Here is a 19,730-nt window from a genome sequence, read left to right as displayed (position 1 = left end):
ACCAACCTTACATAACAATTATTTACCATAAAACCATTTTCTGTAAAACGATCATCATCAAAATAATTCCCATTTGTATCTTTATCAGTGGCGGCTCGTCCTAATGGGCTGCCGGGCTGCAGCCCCTCCTATAAAATTCTAAAATATATTTATAATAATACATTTAATATTTTATTTATTAATGATATTCTTTTTATTAGTTGGATGGACGAACTATTGAGGGCCTTCGACAGAGTAAATATTACTTACAATATCACCCGTATCCAAAAGGGTGATATTGTAAGTAATGTTGACTGTTTCGAAGACCCCACTAACTTGTATGGTGACAGATGAATTAAAATGTTGCTGTACTGGCTGTGAAGTGTTACAGCGCCGCCCTGAACGCCGCGCAGCCCGGAGTTTCGGAACTAGAAAGAGAAAGAGCTATTTGCTACTGCAGATAGCTCTTTCTCTTTCACTCACACTGCCAGTTCGTTGCCTCTGGGCTGAGTTTATTTCAGACCTGGTCACGGAAAAAGCCATATCGGCAGCACTGTCGCGATTCAACTATCACTTTGTTTAAGATGTTGCGCGTTTATTCTTTCAGTTGATTCGTTGGCTCACACAATCACAGCTTTATTCGTTTCTTTTATACGTTTTCGTTACTCTTAATCGTTTGTGTACGAGCCCTCATCAAATCTTTAGTGAGTGGTTTTCATTTTGATAACAACAAACTTTTGTATTCTTCTGAAAGCCTATTTGTTTACTCCTGTTTAACTTTTTCTCGTAATTTTTATTTAAATATATTAAGATTTTTTTCTTTTAAAAATGGAAGAACAAAATAACTCAGTAAAATATTTACAAAATGTACACTTTTCGCGACTAGAACTTACCGAAAAAGTTGCATAGAGTGTATAAATTCTATGATTAGCATAGAAAAAGAAATGGTTGGGGAAATACCGGACCGAATAATGGAATGTAATTTTAAATAGAAGCTTTTTTTTCAAATTTTCACCACCCCTTTAATGGGTGGTGAATTTTGCTAGTTTTTTTTCAATAATACTTAAATCCACATGTAAGTGGTCGTAAGCCAAAAACTATGCTTATCTTGTCCTGTTATGACATGAATCATGAAATTTTTTCAGTGCAGCCCCTCCACTAAAAATTGGCACGAACCGCCACTGATCTTTATACATAATGTTACGTACGCCGTGGATTGAGCGAGTTGTACTTAGACCAACGGATATCTGTTATCGGTTAACTAAATGCATGCACTTACTTCCAAAGATTATATCTGGACTCAACAATTTAGGCTAAACAATGACCGTTATTAGTTAGTTCTCAGAATCGATACGGGAAGACCCAATGTCTTGAAAATACATATCCGAATACGTGACTATACAACAGAATTAGATTACAGATTAGGCGTCCTGAGAGATCTACCCTTTATAAGGCGGTACGTAGGCGATATAATTCATTCTGGACGGAGCAGTGACAGTGCGTGTAACTCCTGAATCATCAATAAATGCTGTGAAACGACTGTTGGCCTTTTACTTGGATCCTCCACCCACCCCTACGCAACAATATCAAGATCCGGTAATTTGGATGGCATATTTATTTAATATTTGAATACGTGCCACGAATAAAATGATAAATAGCATTTTTTTTAAATTTCAAGTTAAACAAACGTACGTATGCAAAAATTAATACGAATTAAAAAATGAGAAAAATAGATAGGATATAAATTATATTAAACAGGAAATAAGTGATTTTTAAAGTGTTCGAATTTTGATAATAATGCAGTCCTTTTCATTAGTATGTATAGACATTCTTCTTTGTCGTCTAGTATTAAGAGGGCTGTACACCCGAAACCTTAATTTTGTTGCCGTTCCTTTCTTCGATGTATATATTGAGTGAATGCGACTATAAATATCAATATATATATATTGAGTGAATGCGACAGTTTCGCTTCGACCAGATAATACGTATTTTAAATCGACAAAATCGAGGTTTCGTATTCTCCTATTTTCTCCTCCAAAACTGGACCAATTTAAAAAAAAATCATCATCGGTATGAAAAAGATATTTTCTGTGCGTATTTTTTTTTAAATCGACCGTTAAATAAGCACGCTGGACTCTTTTCGTGGGTGTAAAAAAGAGGCGATTTTATAGATGTTTGACGGCTCCTAGCTCCTATAAAAAATAACTATTCAAAATAATAAAACGATAGATGCATTCCAATGGTGGATATCCATAGCACATTAAAAAATAATTTCTCTAGTGCCATAATTGAGGAAGGGAGAAGTCTAATACGTTTGTATGGACAAGGCGCTGGTGTCCAGCCCTCTTAAGTCCCGACCGTTACATTTTTCCGACCGAAGCATATAAATTTTTCATAAAACTATTTCTTTCGTCACATTCACTATTCACTATACGATGCATGAAATAGTTGAAAACATTATATATAATTTTGCGAGATTGTCCCGTTAGTGTTTTCCCAGATCCAATTTTATCACAAAGCATTTTATTATTATATATCCACTAATTCGAATGAACTAAGTTTTTTCAATAAGTTTTTGTAGGGTCGGAAATGTCTTATGAACTAGATGAAAATCGTAGATAGTTCGCCTGATGACTTCTTGATCAAAACTATCCACTGTAGTTATTTTTGATAACCTAACACGATTTTTGTCCGGTGTCCTTAAAACAACTCGCACAGTCGATGAAGATGTGGATGCTGCTGGATCTGATGATTAGTCACCGATGATTGTTCAAAGGTTGTAAATGCATTGTTAAAGGTTTGCCGAACCTTTTGTACAAAGGATTTACAACAATGGAACAATGGAATGCACTGTGACTATCCTACCTCAACTGACGACTCTGAAGATATAGGTTGTGTCGTTGATGGCTCCGATATTGAAGGTTGCGATGTTGGCGGTTTATTAGCCACCACAAATTGATTTCGTACTTCACAAACAATTCGCTGAACACTTCTTTTAGAAACAACAAATTGAGCGCAAATGTATGGAAACTTGCACAAAACAAAATAAGTTCTACTTCCGGTTGTCAGATTTTGTTCAAATTTTTTTTATTAATAAAAATCACTATCAGTATTATACTCATTAAATATCAAGAAAATAAAAATAATTTTAAGGGTCAAAATAAAATAATGAAATATTGTTTTAAAAAAAATACTACTTCCGGTTTACAAATTCTGACCAAAACCCTACCAGCTCTAAGTTAGTACATAAAAGATAGAAATATAAATTTTCAGCTTAATACGTTCAGGGGTGTGGACAGAGTAGTGGGCACAACATTTTCAACCTTTCTCTGAGAAAAAAACCCACTTCCGGTTTATAAAATTCAATAATTTTTTTTTATTTTCATCACATTGCTACAAGAATTATACTTGAATTTTTTTGTGACGAAAACACACGTTTAAGAGGTCGAAAAAAATTGTGGAAGAAAAATCGAACAAGAGTAAACTGCCACTTCTGGTTGACAGATACTTACTTAATTTTATATATAACTTGGTATTAAGCTTAAACTTTTAGATATGAAATTTCAGTTCAATAAACCAAAAGGTTTCTGAGAAAAACATAAAAAACCTCGATTCTCTAGAGTAAAAGTACTACTTCCGGTTCAGATAGAAATATTTAAAAAATATAAGGTTATAAAAATTATTATTTCTATCTTATTCAAAAAAAATTCAGTCTGATTCAGTTAGTGGTTTGGGAGATAATTGTAAATAATATAAGGGGAGGTACCATTTCCGGTCAATTTAAAAATTTGAAAAAAAATTACGACGTGTCGATAAGAATTTCATTAACCGATACTAAGTTTGATTTCGATAGGACTAACGGTGCTAAAAATATCCCCAAAATACACACACACATTTTTTCTAGATCATGAATACGTGATCAGCGATCGATTCTGAGTTCGAATCAGTCAAAATCTCGAGTTCGAATTTTCGTATGATCACAAAACTTCATCTATTGTTACTACGTACATAGATAAAGTAATAAGTTGTATCCTAATATTGGTAGTTCAAATATTTATAAAAAAAATCAAATAATAATAAATATTCTCACTTGAACTAATCTCTTCAACATCTTTGATTTTGCCTAATCCTCTTCAACATCTTTGATTTTGCAAAACCCGTGTTTGTGTGTCAACAGTAACATTTCCTTTTAGCAATTCTAAATCCATGTATGTCAAAAAACTATCAAATTTTAACATGTGAATTTAGAGATCACTATTCATTTAAGCTGAGTTCCCTCATTTTATGTATCCTCAAGTGTGTATGGTCAATAGTTCAAAGAATGTTTTCTTTCGAAGTTTTGGGTGGTTTTAGATGAAAAAGCCAATAAATTTCACTAAACGTCTTTTAAGTTTTGAATGTGCTCAGATTACTATTCGAGTGTTAGAACGAGATTCTGCTCACAATATTTGGAATACAAAATTTTATGTGAAATTTTAGTCAAAATATTTTTTAATTGTACTCGAAAAACAATGTTTATATCAATCAAAGTGCCAGGGTGGCGATTTGATTTAAAAGTTATATTATTAAACTTTCTAGCCATAACAATAAAACAATAACAACAAAATATTTCTTAACAATAACAATAAAACTTGACTCTTATATATAGTTCAATGCACGACATTTTATAATACATACACTTTTTTATAACACGCTTTTCACTGTGTCAATAGAATGCGAATTGCGCTCATCTGTCCACTGAGGTTTATGTAATTAATGAGAACACACGTTCAACATAGGCATTTTGCGGTGGGATGGTGAACAAGGATTGTTAACTTGATAACCTTATTAGAACTTTATAATACCAGAGTAATTATAAATTAATTACATACATATATGTATGTTTTTCTATAATAAATGTGATCGAGCTTATCAACTGTGAATAGCTAAAAATTATTATTCCATTGCTACAAACCGACGTTGAAGAGGACATTGAAGAGATTTCGAACCCACCATTTGCCTATTGTCCTAGGGTTTTACGCAATGAAAAAAATGCATTCAATAGCCTCTAACATGAGGGTAGTAAAATTTTATAACCCATTTGTCTTTTTACATATTTTCGTCCATTTGTGTAGACAATTCATCTGTCAATCATAGAACTAATTTCAAAATATATTATTGTTTTGCCATCTCTATTCAACGCGCGTGATTTTTTTTACATTTACATTTTAATTGTCTTTTACATGTCAAAATTAAATTTTGTATGCAACCCTTACGCATAATAGTTAGTTGTAAATGATGCAATATTAATGTGAAACATAAAAGAGGTATGTAAAAATAATTTTAGCTGTAAATTTCTAATGTCTGCCTTTTTTACATACCTCCTTTTTTCTACAATACAATGTCCGATTCATACATTTGTTTTTTGCTAAACACTAAGTAAAATCTCTCCATCGTAAATCCGAATAGTCGTAATTCGAGACTTGACTGTAAAATAATACATTAAATTTATCTAAATTAATATTTGATATTCTTGCCTTATAATTGTATAATGAAATATTAAGTTTAAAAAAAATTTTAATTATACATATAGCTTGCGAATGTACACTAGAAGACTTATTTGCAGAAGAAATAAAATAATTGCATTTTTAAACAAAATTTTGGAAAAAAATTATGTGAATTTGATTTAGAGACGCCGTAAAGGTCACATTCAATGTTAAAACTCGAAGTACACGTGACCGCTGGCTGGGAACTGTTTTATCAAAATAAAACGTGGCGTTCAACGTTTATTTATTTATATATTATCTTAGCTATAAAGCTAATTTTAAAAATACATCTTAATTACTTAACTCTAAAATTTATAATTATCTTGTATGTACTGTCCCTCACAGAGGTCTTCGCACCTCTGTGAGGGTGTTAAACTAATTCAATGACATACGCTTAAAAAGTAATTTTTTCAATTTAAATAAGTAAACATTGGATACGGTTTAGAACCCCTGACATTTAAACTAATTCATTGACATCTGCAATACGCATAAAAACTTCTTTTTTTTTCAATTTAAATAAGAAAAAATTGGATACGGTTGAGAACCCCTGACATTTATACTAATTCAATGACATCTTAAAATGATATTCAATGAGTCACAATGACATTCGCTTAAAATGTAATTGTTCAATTTAAATAAGAATATGTTGGTACGGTTGAGAACACCTTTAATTTATAATAATTTAATAACATCCGCGATCTATACGATAAAAAGTACCATATACATCGATAAATATAATACAATAAAAAGTTACTTTTGCCATTAAAATAGGATAATTTAGGATTTTTGAACATTTTGTCGCTTGAACATTTTTTCCGTTTACATTTTGTCGCGGGTACATTTTGTCAGTGCACTAATTTTCGGGTACATTTTGTCGTTGAACCTTTTGGACTTGCACCAATTGTCGTGTAACCATTGGATTATTAGTCACATTGCGGTGGTCACAAAGACAATTTTTGCCATTAAAATCGCGAATACGCAATATTTGGCACTCAAGTTCTCGTTAGTATGATAGTTATCGTTATTATGATGGACTTTTCGGCTGCCAGATGTTCCGTTATAGAGATTTTAGTGGGTTCGGTGATTACTAGTCAAATGTGAACCGGTCACAGGACAACCGGTCGCTCTAGACCGGTCACACGTGATCACCCGTCACACTAAAACTAGTCACGAGAAAACTGGTCACACCCTAAAACTGGTCACGAGATAACTGGTCACACCCTAAAATCGGTCAACCAGTTTTCTCGTGACCGATTTGAGTGACTTTATGACCAGTGATTTGTGACCAGTAATCACCGAACCATACATGCATACATAATTACCCATTAGAGGATCACTTAATTTTTATGTTGAAATTTTATTTCAACATAAAATTTTTTTATGACAGTAAATAATGTAAATCTATAAATATTATTTTACTTGCGGCCCGACGCACATTTTTAATTCCTAGTGCGGCCCTTCATTCGAAAAGTTGGCTTAGGCCTTATGTATGTAGGCATATTAAGTTATTAAATAAAAAATAATTAAAAGAAATGTGTCGTCGGTTATGTGTTCGATTCGGTCAATTTTTGACCGAATCGAACGCGGTCAATTTTTTTTCAAATACCTTTTAAATAAATTTAATTTAGTATTTAGATTTATTTATTCAATATGATTTTTTTTTATATTTTTAGTACGTACACACTCAACTCAGCCAGTAACACTCTTTCTTTCAAATATTTCATGTTTTCCTCTGAAAATTGTTTTGCCAATTTTTCTGATTTCATTGTTGAAACGGCGTAGTTAAAAATTGGCTAAAAACCTTCCTACCTAATACATATGTCACCACTATTTGAGTATGATTAATGTAAAAGTTAAAATTCATAGATGTCTCGCTAATTTCCAGTTTTCAGTGTCTCGTAATTCAGTGACTTATGTAATAAAAATGCTGCATTGTTTGTAATTGGCCAGGAACGCGCATTGGGGTTTACCTGTTAGGCCTTCCTGGTATATATGTATATAATAAATAAATAAAAAACTTGATCTATTGTTACTACGTACATAGATAAAGTAAAAAAGTATAATAGGACGATATTTTATAAATAAGAAAATAAAAAACATTTTATGCACAATGTTTCCCTTTAATGTCAATTTCTTAAATGCTATAATATGTATTATATATGTATTTCATCTTATGAAAACATTTTTTTTTTTTTAATATAATGATTACAACACAGAGTGAATATAATAGTTTCAATGTAAATATGTATTATTTTTCATCTTATGAAAACATATTTTTTTTAATATAATGATTACAACACATATTGAATATAATAATTTCAATGTAAATATGTATTATATTTCAAATAAGAAAATAAAAATCATTTTATGCACAATGTTTCCCTTTAATGTCAATTTCTTAAACGCTATAATATGTATTATAGATGTATTTCATCTTATGAAAACATTTTTTTTTTTTTTAATATAATGATTACAACACAGAGTGAATACAATAATTTCAATGTAAATATGTATTATTTTTCATCTTATGAAAACATATTTTTTTTAATATAATGATTACAACACATATTGAATATAATAATTTCAATGTAAATATGTATTATATTTCATCTTATGAAAACATTTCTTTTTATGAATATAATGATTACAACACATAGTGAATATAATAATTTCAATGTAAAATGGTTAAATGGTTGATGTCTAATGACTTTTGTAATGTTTGATGTAATTGCCCAGGAAGGCGCATTGGGGTTTACCTGTTAGGCCTTCCTGGTATATATGTATATAATAAATAAATAAAAAAACTTCATCCATTGTTACTACGTACATAGATAAAGTAAAAAAGTATGATAGGACGATATTTTATAAATAAGAAAATAAAAATCATTTTATGCACAATATTTCCCTTTAATGTCAATTTCTTAAATGCTATAATATGTATTATATATGTATTTCATCTTATGAAAACATATTTTTTTTTAAATTTAATGATTACAACACATATTGAATATAATAATTTCAATGTAAATATGTATTATATTTCATCTTATGAAAACATTTCTTATTATGAATATAATGATTACAACACATAGTGAATATAATAATTTCAATGTAAAATGGTTAAATGGTTGATGTCTAATGACTTTTGTAATGTTTGATGTAATTGCCCAGGAAGGCGCATTGGGGTTTACCTGTTAGGCCTTCCTGGTATATATGTATATAATAAATAAATAAAAAAACTTCATCCATTGTTACTACGTACATAGATAAAGTAAAAAAGTATGATAGGACGATATTTTATAAATAAGAAAATAAAAATCATTTTATGCACAATATTTCCCTTTAATGTCAATTTCTTAAATGCTATAATATGTATTATATATGTATTTCATCTTATGAAAACATATTTTTTTTTAAATTTAATGATTACAACACATATTGAATATAATAATTTCAATGTAAATATGTATTATATTTCATCTTATGAAAACATTTCTTTTTATGAATATAATGATTACAACACATAGTGAATATAATAATTTCAATGTAAAATGGTTAAATGGTTGATGTCTAATGACTTTTGTAATGTTTGATGTAATTGCCCAGGAAGGCGCATTGGGGTTTACCTGTAAGGCCTTCCTGGTATATATGTATATAATAAATAAATAAAAAAACTTCATCCATTGTTACTACGTACATAGATAAAGTAAAAAAGTATGATAGGACGATATTTTATAAATAAGAAAATAAAAATCATTTTATGCACAATATTTCCCTTTAATGTCAATTTCTTAAATGCTATAATATGTATTATATATGTATTTCATCTTATGAAAACATATTTTTTTTTAAATTTAATGATTACAACACATATTGAATATAATAATTTCAATGTAAATATGTATTATATTTCATCTTATGAAAACATTTCTTTTTATGAATATAATGATTACAACACATAGTGAATATAATAATTTCAATGTAAAATGGTTAAATGGTTGATGTCTAATGACTTTTGTAATGTTTGATGTAATTGCCCAGGAAGGCGCATTGGGGTTTACCTGTTAGGCCTTCCTGGTATATATGTATATAATAAATAAATAAAAAAACTTCATCCATTGTTACTACGTACATAGATAAAGTAAAAAAGTATGATAGGACGATATTTTATAAATAAGAAAATAAAAATCATTTTATGCACAATATTTCCCTTTAATGTCAATTTCTTAAATGCTATAATATGTATTATATATGTATTTCATCTTATGAAAACATATTTTTTTTTAAATTTAATGATTACAACACATATTGAATATAATAATTTCAATGTAAATATGTATTATATTTCATCTTATGAAAACATTTCTTTTTATGAATATAATGATTACAACACATAGTGAATATAATAATTTCAATGTAAAATGGTTAAATGGTTGATGTCTAATGACTTTTGTAATGTTTGATGTAATTGCCCAGGAAGGCGCATTGGGGTTTACCTGTTAGGCCTTCCTGGTATATATGTATATAATAAATAAATAAAAAAACTTCATCCATTGTTACTACGTACATAGATAAAGTAAAAAAGTATGATAGGACGATATTTTATAAATAAGAAAATAAAAATCATTTTATGCACAATATTTCCCTTTAATGTCAATTTCTTAAATGCTATAATATGTATTATATATGTATTTCATCTTATGAAAACATATTTTTTTTTAAATTTAATGATTACAACACATATTGAATATAATAATTTCAATGTAAATATGTATTATATTTCATCTTATGAAAACATTTCTTTTTATGAATATAATGATTACAACACATAGTGAATATAATAATTTCAATGTAAAATGGTTAAATGGTTGATGTCTAATGACTTTTGTAATGTTTGATGTAATTGCCCAGGAAGGCGCATTGGGGTTTACCTGTTAGGCCTTCCTGGTATATATGTATATAATAAATAAATAAAAAAACTTCATCCATTGTTACTACGTACATAGATAAAGTAAAAAAGTATGATAGGACGATATTTTATAAATAAGAAAATAAAAATCATTTTATGCACAATATTTCCCTTTAATGTCAATTTCTTAAATGCTATAATATGTATTATATATGTATTTCATCTTATGAAAACATATTTTTTTTTAAATTTAATGATTACAACACATATTGAATATAATAATTTCAATGTAAATATGTATTATATTTCATCTTATGAAAACATTTCTTTTTATGAATATAATGATTACAACACATAGTGAATATAATAATTTCAATGTAAAATGGTTAAATGGTTGATGTCTAATGACTTTTGTAATGTTTGATGTAATTGCCCAGGAAGGCGCATTGGGGTTTACCTGTTAGGCCTTCCTGGTATATATGTATATAATAAATAAATAAAAAAACTTCATCCATTGTTACTACGTACATAGATAAAGTAAAAAAGTATGATAGGACGATATTTTATAAATAAGAAAATAAAAATCATTTTATGCACAATATTTCCCTTTAATGTCAATTTCTTAAATGCTATAATATGTATTATATATGTATTTCATCTTATGAAAACATTTTTTTTTTTAATATAATGATTACAACACATATTGAATATAATAATTTCGATGTAAATATGTATTATATTTCATCTTATGAAAACATTTTTTTTTTTTAATATAATGATTACAACACATAGTGAATATAATAATTTCAATGTAAATATGTATAATATTTCATCTTATGAAAACATATTTTTTTTTGAATATAATGATTACAACACATATTGAATATAATAATTTCAATGTAAATATGTATTATTTTTCATCTTATGAAAACATTTTTTTTTTTTAATATAATGATTACAACATATAGTGAATATAATAATTTCAATGTAAAATGGTTAAATGGTTGATGTCTAATGACTTTTGTAATGTTTGATGTATCTTGCTGATGGATCTGTCACATCATCGTTCCATTTTGGCATCCAAAAGTAAGGTATGAGATGCTCGAACGCGGAATAATATTTTTCAAAACATTTTCTAAAATTAAAAAGAATAAATAAATCGCTAAAAAATAAAAATAAAATTATAAACATTATTTCAAATTTTTTTTTAAATATACCTATAAAAGTAAGACTCCTTTGACAGTGGTTTACAGTGTGTAAATTTCGGTGCGCAGGAATTGAACTCCTCGTCTGAAACTCTACCCTCAGTCAAATCTTGGATGACTTTGAAAAGTGATCTCTCTTTGTTTGCAACTCCGTCGCTGAAAATATAATGTGACATAGAATTGATGGTGCAACCTGGGATTTTTTGAACACCGTAAGTCCTATCGAACTGAAACTTAGTATCAGTTACTGAAATTCTTATCGACATGACGTAAATTTTTTTCTAATTTTTAATTTGACTGGAAATGGTACCTCGTCTTATAGGTGTCCTCTTTTTTTTAAGTTTTTGAATTCAATTATCACCCAAACCATTAACTAAATCGGACTGAAATTTATTTACATGTGATAGAAATAATAATTTTTATAACTTTATATTTTTTAAATATTTTTATCTGAACCGGAAGTAGTACTTTTAGTGTAGAGAATCGAGGTTTTTTATGTTTTTCTCAGAAACCGTTGGGATTATTCAAATGAAATTTCATATCTAGAAGTTTAAGCATAATACCAAGTTATGTATATAATTTGGTAAGCATCCGTCAACCGGAAGTGGCCGTTTACTCTCGTTCGATTTTTCTTCCACTATTTTTTTTTATTTGTATCGTAGCAACGAAATGTTTATTACAATATTTGTTTTTTCCTGCCGCCCCATAATGTTGTCGAATATCGTCAGTAGATACAAATCTCTTAACCAAATCTTAAATGAATAGGGCCAACCTTAACTTAACCTAACCTATCCTGACCCTTAAATAAATAGGTGTTGGCTGCTAAGATATGTTATTTTAATGAAAATATTGATGAAATAAAACTTAAAAAAATATATACATATATTAGCAGCCTATATTTAAGGGTCAGGATAGTTAAAGTTGGCCCTATAAATTTAAGATTGGGTTGTTAGGGTCGACATTATTCAATCTCAGTGTCACGCGAGAACTGAGACAGTGAGACCGCATACTAAAGTAACACCGAACTGATTGTGTTGGGATGTTTGGATAAATTTAAGAATTACCTAAACGCTTCTTTGGGTCTCCATAAAATGCTGGCTGGTAGAAGATTTTGTCCCTCAAAGGCATCTCTAAGTAAATACTTTTCTACATCACCTTTTGGCCTCCTGGAATCTTTATCCAAGCTCAGATAGTAACGAGTAAAGTCAATATCGAGGAATGGACAACGTACTTCCAAGCTGTAACAATAAATCTCATTATTATGTGGTTTATTCATGATCAGTATACATATGTAATAACTATACTGTACACAACTAGCGTGAGTTTATCAGCTGGATTTGATTTAAAATATTATTACTAAATCATGTATCATTTCTCAATAATATGTATTATATTCGAAACAATCTAGCATGAGACTTACGTAAAATTTACATGCTATCGCATTCACCCCCCACTCGACCCGCGACGGCCAATTACATTTCGTTTCAGTTTCGCATTGCATTTTGGTCAAGATTATTATTATTATTATTTTTAATTTATACCAGGAATGCCTAACAGCTAACCCCAATGCGCCTTCCTGGCCAGAAACATTGTACATTTAGATACAAGTATTATTATACAAAGTGAATACATATCAATTAACATCCACAGAGACATCTACGGTCAAATTTGTTAATTTGCGGCGTTTTATACAATTCACTGTATATTCTAGAATGCTGAAAACTCGATATTTGTGAGAAAACGGGTAACGTTGCCAATTTGTTGGAACAGCTTCAATGAAATTCAGATAAATTGACAAACTCTGATTGGAAACGATCGACCTAGATTCACAAATCCAAGATCTGGCCAACAAAAACCAGTGGGATTTGAACCCGTGACTATATTGTTCAAAGCATTATATGCTAACCAATAGTCTATTCTGCTGGTTACAACATCGTTCATGCGAATAGTGGTCGGTAGAATTTGACTTTTATTTTTTGTTAGTTTTGAGTACGCGTTTCGAATTTTGAAATATTTACATTAATAAATTTTAATATAAAATACACAAGTTGTTGATATGATTAATTTATTAATGGAATACGTATATATTTTATATTAATGGAAATTTATATTTTTTAAACGATAAAAGTAATTGTCAACGTCATGTTATGGACTGCAAAGCTTACAGTAGTATTATTAAAGACCTTGCATTGAATTATATTGTAATAATATTATATAGTTAAATAAGAAATAATTCAAAATAAATTATTTTACGTCCTTTCAATGTCACTACACATTGCACGAATGCGACAGCATGTTTGGTTCTCGTAAGTCTCACGGTACATCGAATCGACTAGTCATCTAATATATAATTTCGAAAGAGACTTTTTATCTATGAATGTAAGCTTTAAAGATTTGTTGGGATCATCGAATATTTGATGCTTGGTGGTCGACGTATGTCAGATAAAAACTTCTCTAGGCAAGGGAAATGGGCAAGTGCATCGTTAAAAATTGCACAATGCATTCAAAAACACACAATAAACAAAATGGGATACATTTTTATAAGTAAATTGATCATTTAAGTAACATATTATTCAATTAACATCCTATATGAAAAGGTCTCTTTTCATGAAAGGGTCTCGGTGACAGCTAGCAATACAATATTGCGTAGTTATGGAAACGGTACGAGTGTATTGAAACAATAAATGTATTCCAAAGGGCACTTCTATCATTATAACATTTCTCTGGTTTTATTACAAACAACAAACCAAGCCGGCGTAAAACCACTAGTAGATTATAATAATAAATAAGATTTTACCCAAATGCAGCCGTCATACGATCTGCTCTTAAGCCATCATAAAGATATATGTCGGACAGCAACCTAAAAATGTACAACAATTCAAATATAAAATTAAATGATGGAAAATATAAAATCAAAGGAATATAAAAGAAAGAAACCTTTCACTCTCGGCATGTGCTGCATCAGTGTCAGGAGCGTCTCTGAAATAAATGTAGCCTTGGGCCAATTCATCGGCACCTTCTCCACTGAATATTACCGCTGTGTTTGTATTATCTTGGATATACTCACTCAACAAAAACATACCTGCAGAGATAAAGAAAAAACTAATAAAAAAAATGTCAATCTTAAAATTTTACATTTAAAAGAAAAAAATGCAAGTAACAAACCAACGCCAGCTCGTACCGTTGTGATATCGAATGACTCCAAATGATATATCACCCGAGTGAGAGCTAAAGCAATATCGTCTTCTGTGAGCAGTACCTCGTGATGCTCGGAGCCAATGTGTTTAGCTACTTTCTTAGCAGCGACCAAATCGGGCGATCCTATCATGCCGATTGAGAATGTCTAAAACCAAAAAATCTTATTTTAATTTGGCACCACACACTTTTAAAAGATAAGCAATTTTTTATACACTTCGCATAATGTATAGCAGTTTCAATTCAATAGAAAAATACAAAATAAAATGTGACTGTCGTCGTACTTGTATCGGGTATGCTATGCTTTCCTCCTTGGCTAGTTTTACGATGAGAGCGGCTACCAAAGAAGAGTCCAACCCACCAGACAACAGACATCCAATACGACGATCCGACATCAGCCTTTTACGACATGCTTCCGTTAATAGAGAGACAATCCCATCAGCCGGACTCTTAAAATCTGTTGAGTTAAAGCATCTTGGGTGACTGTTGAATATTTAAAACGATATAAAATAAACACAATCGACTTCCAGTCAAATATAACCTTGTGAATGGGGCACCATTTTCCAAAATTTGACGTCTTCTCTGGTCGAGAAATATTCCGATTTTTTGATAAACTCAATAGACCCATCGTCGGAGAATGAATATTCTTCATAAGTACCAGGTTTAAATTGATCCAATTTTTCAGCCACGTTCACCCTTTTAGCAATATTTATAATTCCTAAAAGAAACAATTATATATATTTCAATCATATAATATTTCAATACAACTAAAATCAATAAATTTCATCAATAACTGTTGGATCGAACAAAAAATCCTATATTTGTACAGAAACAACTAAAAAACTGATATCTTGAAAAAAAAAAAGTATTAAAGAAATATTATGCAAATACAAACTACGCATTATTATGTCTATACCAGGGACGTCATTTCAGCTTTTCCCAGGGAGGGGGGGGGCAAAAATTTTGACCAGTTAGGAGTACCTTTTTAAGGGGGGATGTATTATATTAAAAAATGAGTACATATATGAATTTTAACTCTTTCTTTTAATCATTTTTTTATTTACTATATACTTTTACCAATAAAATTAATAGTAAAATAATTTTAAATGATAAACGAGTTTAAAAATATCTTTCAAAGCATGACCCCATTTTTTTCTGGGAATAATCGACATGTTTATTTCTGACAGCGTTCTAAACAATTTCAATTTCTATTTTTTTTGGTTCAGTATTTTAATTAAAATTCATAATAATACATTAAGCAACGTGGATAGTCCCGTTCAAATCTAAGGGGGGCAACTGCCCACCCCAGCCCCCTCAAATAACGTCCCTGATCTATACCCTTCAGGTATAAACACAGAGTACCTAAACACAATCTGCTTTAGATCGTCGACTTTAGAGAGTCTTTAGTTAACATTATGTATGTATAAGATGTATGATGAGCATTTATATGAATTGTAAATAGGTTTTTGAGCTCTTTTTCCTATTATGCTGTACATAAACATTTGAATAATACCTATATAATACTTTAATTTCTAACAAAAATAAAATAAAATTGTAAAATAGAAAATGATCTGTAGATCAGTAGCTATTAAAATAGATATAAGATTGTGAACATAATTTAGTAACAATAAAAAGCATTTCAAAATCAACATTATTATGTATCAGTCATTTTTTGAAGATAATATTACTCAAGTGAAATCTAGAAGATATCAAGAAAACCTGAACCTACTACACATATCATAATATTAAGTCACAAAATTACTTAGTGGCATATTATACAGTGTAGTTGGGTTTTAATTTTAACTCGGTGGTTCTATGAAATATGTAAACTGTACCGTTGTTTGTGGACCATATATTTGAATTCAATCTGACAAACCTTTCGCTTCAGAACAAATTCCCATTATTTTATCCACGTCACTGTAAAATCTGAAAAGCGGTCGAATGCCGTAAGGATCTCTCGCTATCATTATCTTTTTCTTTTCCATGTCTACTAGACAGACTGCATAATCGCCATCCAAAAATTGAATAGCCTTTTCAAAGCCAAATTTCACATAAAGATGAAGAATACATTCTACATCGCACTTGGTCTCGTATTTGAAGCCGAATTGTTGTCCCAACTACAAATTTATTACGACTATTACGTATTAATATTTTCAATCTCATGACAAGTATTTATATTTATATTTACCGTTTTGTAGTTATAAATTTCACCGTTGCAGACGACCGTTATCTTCGGATGTTGGTGAATTTTCATTGGTTGCATGCCATGCAAATCATCGACGATTGCCAATCGGTGAAATCCCAAGCATCCGTTCTGTAACTGAAACAAGAAATTGATAGTAATTTGGATTCATTATAGCAGATATTCTGTTTAAAACGCTTGACCATTACACGCTTGTCGGTTTCGAACCTCGAAGCGTCGGGACCTCTGTGCTCAATTCTTTTAAAATCGGCGATGTAGCAGTCTGGACAATCCATTCCGAATAAAGCCCAAATTCCACACATCCCGATTCGATATTATGTATCTGGAAAGAAACAACAAGTCGCATAAAACGATTGCAAAGTAAGTGAGAATTGATTAGAAATTATATGAAACATATGTAAATAAAATTGCAGTCATTTTAAAAAATGTAATCGCCATTGCAACAAAGCAACAAAGAGATTATTTCATAAGTAAATATCAATCGCAAACGCAAATTCATTTCACGATAAAAAATATATATTTATATATATATATATATATATATATATATATATATATATATATATATATATATATATATATATATATATATATATATATATATGTATATATATATATATATTGTACAATGTATGTAAATTTGCACAGCAACACAAAACAATAATAATATATATCAATTATATTATGCGAAACTTGTTATTACATATGTATAGGCATTCAATGATTCCGATTGTAGTCTGGATCTTATTCAATTTAAATTGCATTTTTTATTTGAAACTACATACGTACATATAATATTATGTAGAAAAAAATCCCATTACTATTTTATGTAAGAAAATCATTTTACTATTGAAAAACTACAAATCAAACAAAAAACGACATATTTCAAAACATGTTCAAAATTAGAAAAAAACAAAAAAAAATTAAATTTAAATTAATTCTTAAAAATCTATAAGAAAATGCTGTCATAAATAAAAATCGTGTTTATTTTTAAATATACATATATATGCTGCCAACTTTTGAAAATTCCTTTCAACTTTACTATTCAGTAAATATTAGATGCCAATATTGTGAATTGATAATTATACATTACAATTTTTTTTTATACGAAACTTAACTGTAACAGAAATACATCTTTCATAATATAAATCATATGTTCATCATGAACAAAACACAAATTTAAAAAACTACATCTATTTACATATAAAGGAATTCATGTCATGTCGGGTATCATGTTTAATTAAAAATCCCATTGACATGCATATGTAAAAAGAATGTCACAAATTCAGTGTTTCAGCTCTCGGAAGAGATTTTTTATTATAATACACGCTCAAACAACGCCAAATAGTACATAATATGTATACAGGATTTTATCAATTTAAATGTATTAATGTTAATATATCAAATGAATAAAGGCCAAAATCGCATACAATTATTTATATATATACACATATAATAGGCAGATTTAAAATAATGAATTATTCTTATTCATCGATTGCAAATGGATGTTCCCTGTTTAAATTCGAGCATGCGTATTTGTAGCGTGTAGCAAAAATCCCATTAAATTGATTTATAAGTTATAAATCCACGCGTATTGCACCATTTGATCAATTTTTATAAATTATAACATAACATTCGAATAATTGATTACCACGTTGCAGAAGAGGGCACGTGTTTCCAAAACGCGAGTAGACCGAACGCCACCAGCCGCCAGCAGACTGTATCTAATGCGCAAATGTTTTTATTGATTTGCGCAAGGTTGACGCAATCCGTGAACTGTTTGCACACACTCGATAAATTGGCAAATTCGCTGACCAACCTTAGATAACAATTATTTACCATAAAACCATTTTCTGTAAAACGATCATCATCAAAATAATTCCCATTTGTATCTTTATCAGTGGCGGCTCGTCCTAATGGGCTGCCGGGCTGCAGCCCCTCCTATAAAATTCTAAAATATATGTTTAATAATACATTTAATATTTTATTTATTAATGATATCATTTTTATTAGTTGGATGGACGAACTATTGGGGGCCTTCGACAGAGTAAATATTACTTACAATATCACCCGTATCCAAAAGGGCGATATTGTAAGTAATGTTGACTGTTTCGAAGACCCCACTAACTTGTATGGTGACAGATGAATTAAAATGTTGCTGTACTGGCTGTGAAGTGTTACAGCGCCGCCCTGACTGCCGCGCAGCCCGGAGTTTCGGAACGAGAAACAGAAAGAGCAATTTGCAACTGCAGATAGCTCTTTCTCTTTCACTCACTCTGCCAGTTCGTTGCCTCTGGGCTGAGTTTATTTCAGACCTGGCCACGGAAAAAGCCATATCGGCAGCACTGTCGTGATTCAACTGTCACTGTCACTCGCAAAACACGCGAGGGATGCGAAACGGCTGAGGAGTCAAGGGAGGGGGGCGGCCAACAGACCAGCCCAAGACCACCAGCCTCACTTCAATACCGCAGCTCGAAACGCCAGCAGACCTCTCTGGCAAGCAGAGGGCCGTAACGGTGACAGACCTCCCTGGCAAGCGGAGGGCCGTAACAGCAACAGACCGCCCTGGCAAGGGCAAAGGAACTGCCGAAACTGCGGAAGCCCACAATGTCGCGGGCGGAACTGTCCGAAGGTACGGGCAGTCGAGAACGCCTCCGACGAGGAAGAGGTGCGATCCCAGTCGGGAAAAGAATAATGGTCAGTTCCACACGGGC

At 30.4% G+C, this 19,730-nt stretch overlaps 1 protein-coding gene across 2 annotated transcripts; it reads right to left on the bottom strand.

Moving 5' to 3' along the window:
* Positions 1–10,996: 10,996 nt before the first annotated feature.
* On the bottom strand, positions 10,997–18,808 carry LOC143922727 (asparagine synthetase [glutamine-hydrolyzing]-like). 2 transcript variants are annotated; one of them, XM_077446058.1, is made up of 12 exons: positions 18,668–18,808; positions 17,205–17,338; positions 17,002–17,133; positions 16,690–16,930; positions 15,355–15,531; positions 15,098–15,270; positions 14,784–14,961; positions 14,556–14,700; positions 14,416–14,478; positions 12,683–12,856; positions 11,631–11,774; positions 10,997–11,548 (listed from the first exon to the last, which is right to left on the bottom strand). In XM_077446058.1, exons 2-12 carry the CDS (start codon positions 17,316–17,318, stop codon positions 11,425–11,427), a joined length of 1,665 nt encoding a protein of 554 aa, XP_077302184.1. In that variant the 5' UTR covers positions 17,319–17,338; positions 18,668–18,808; the 3' UTR covers positions 10,997–11,424. The 2 variants fall into 2 exon arrangements, with proteins under 2 accessions (XP_077302184.1, XP_077302185.1); XM_077446059.1 differs by having other exon boundaries at positions 11,004–11,548; positions 18,671–18,767.
* Between the last annotated feature and the right edge of the window lie 922 nt (positions 18,809–19,730).

The sequence above is a fragment of the Arctopsyche grandis genome, chromosome 2 (assembly GCF_051622035.1).
Source record: "Arctopsyche grandis isolate Sample6627 chromosome 2, ASM5162203v2, whole genome shotgun sequence".
Lineage (NCBI taxonomy): Eukaryota > Metazoa > Arthropoda > Insecta > Trichoptera > Hydropsychidae > Arctopsyche > Arctopsyche grandis.
The sequence above is the reverse complement of the archived record's forward strand: the minus strand, read 5'-3'. Positions and strand labels throughout refer to the sequence as shown.

What these genes read in the sequence shown, in the direction of transcription:
- LOC143922727 (XM_077446058.1), bottom strand. Translation starts at nt 17,318, where the DNA reads ATGTGTGGAATTTGGGCTTTATTCGGAATGGATTGTCCAGACTGCTAC. An exon ending in GGTTCGAAACCGACAAGCGT is followed by an intron (nt 17,134 to 17,204) that starts GTAATGGTCAAG and finishes TTCTTGTTTCAG; the next exon opens with TTACAGAACGGATGCTTGGG. An exon ending in GCATAGCATACCCGATACAA is followed by an intron (nt 14,962 to 15,097) that starts GTACGACGACAG and finishes TTTTGGTTTTAG; the next exon opens with ACATTCTCAATCGGCATGAT.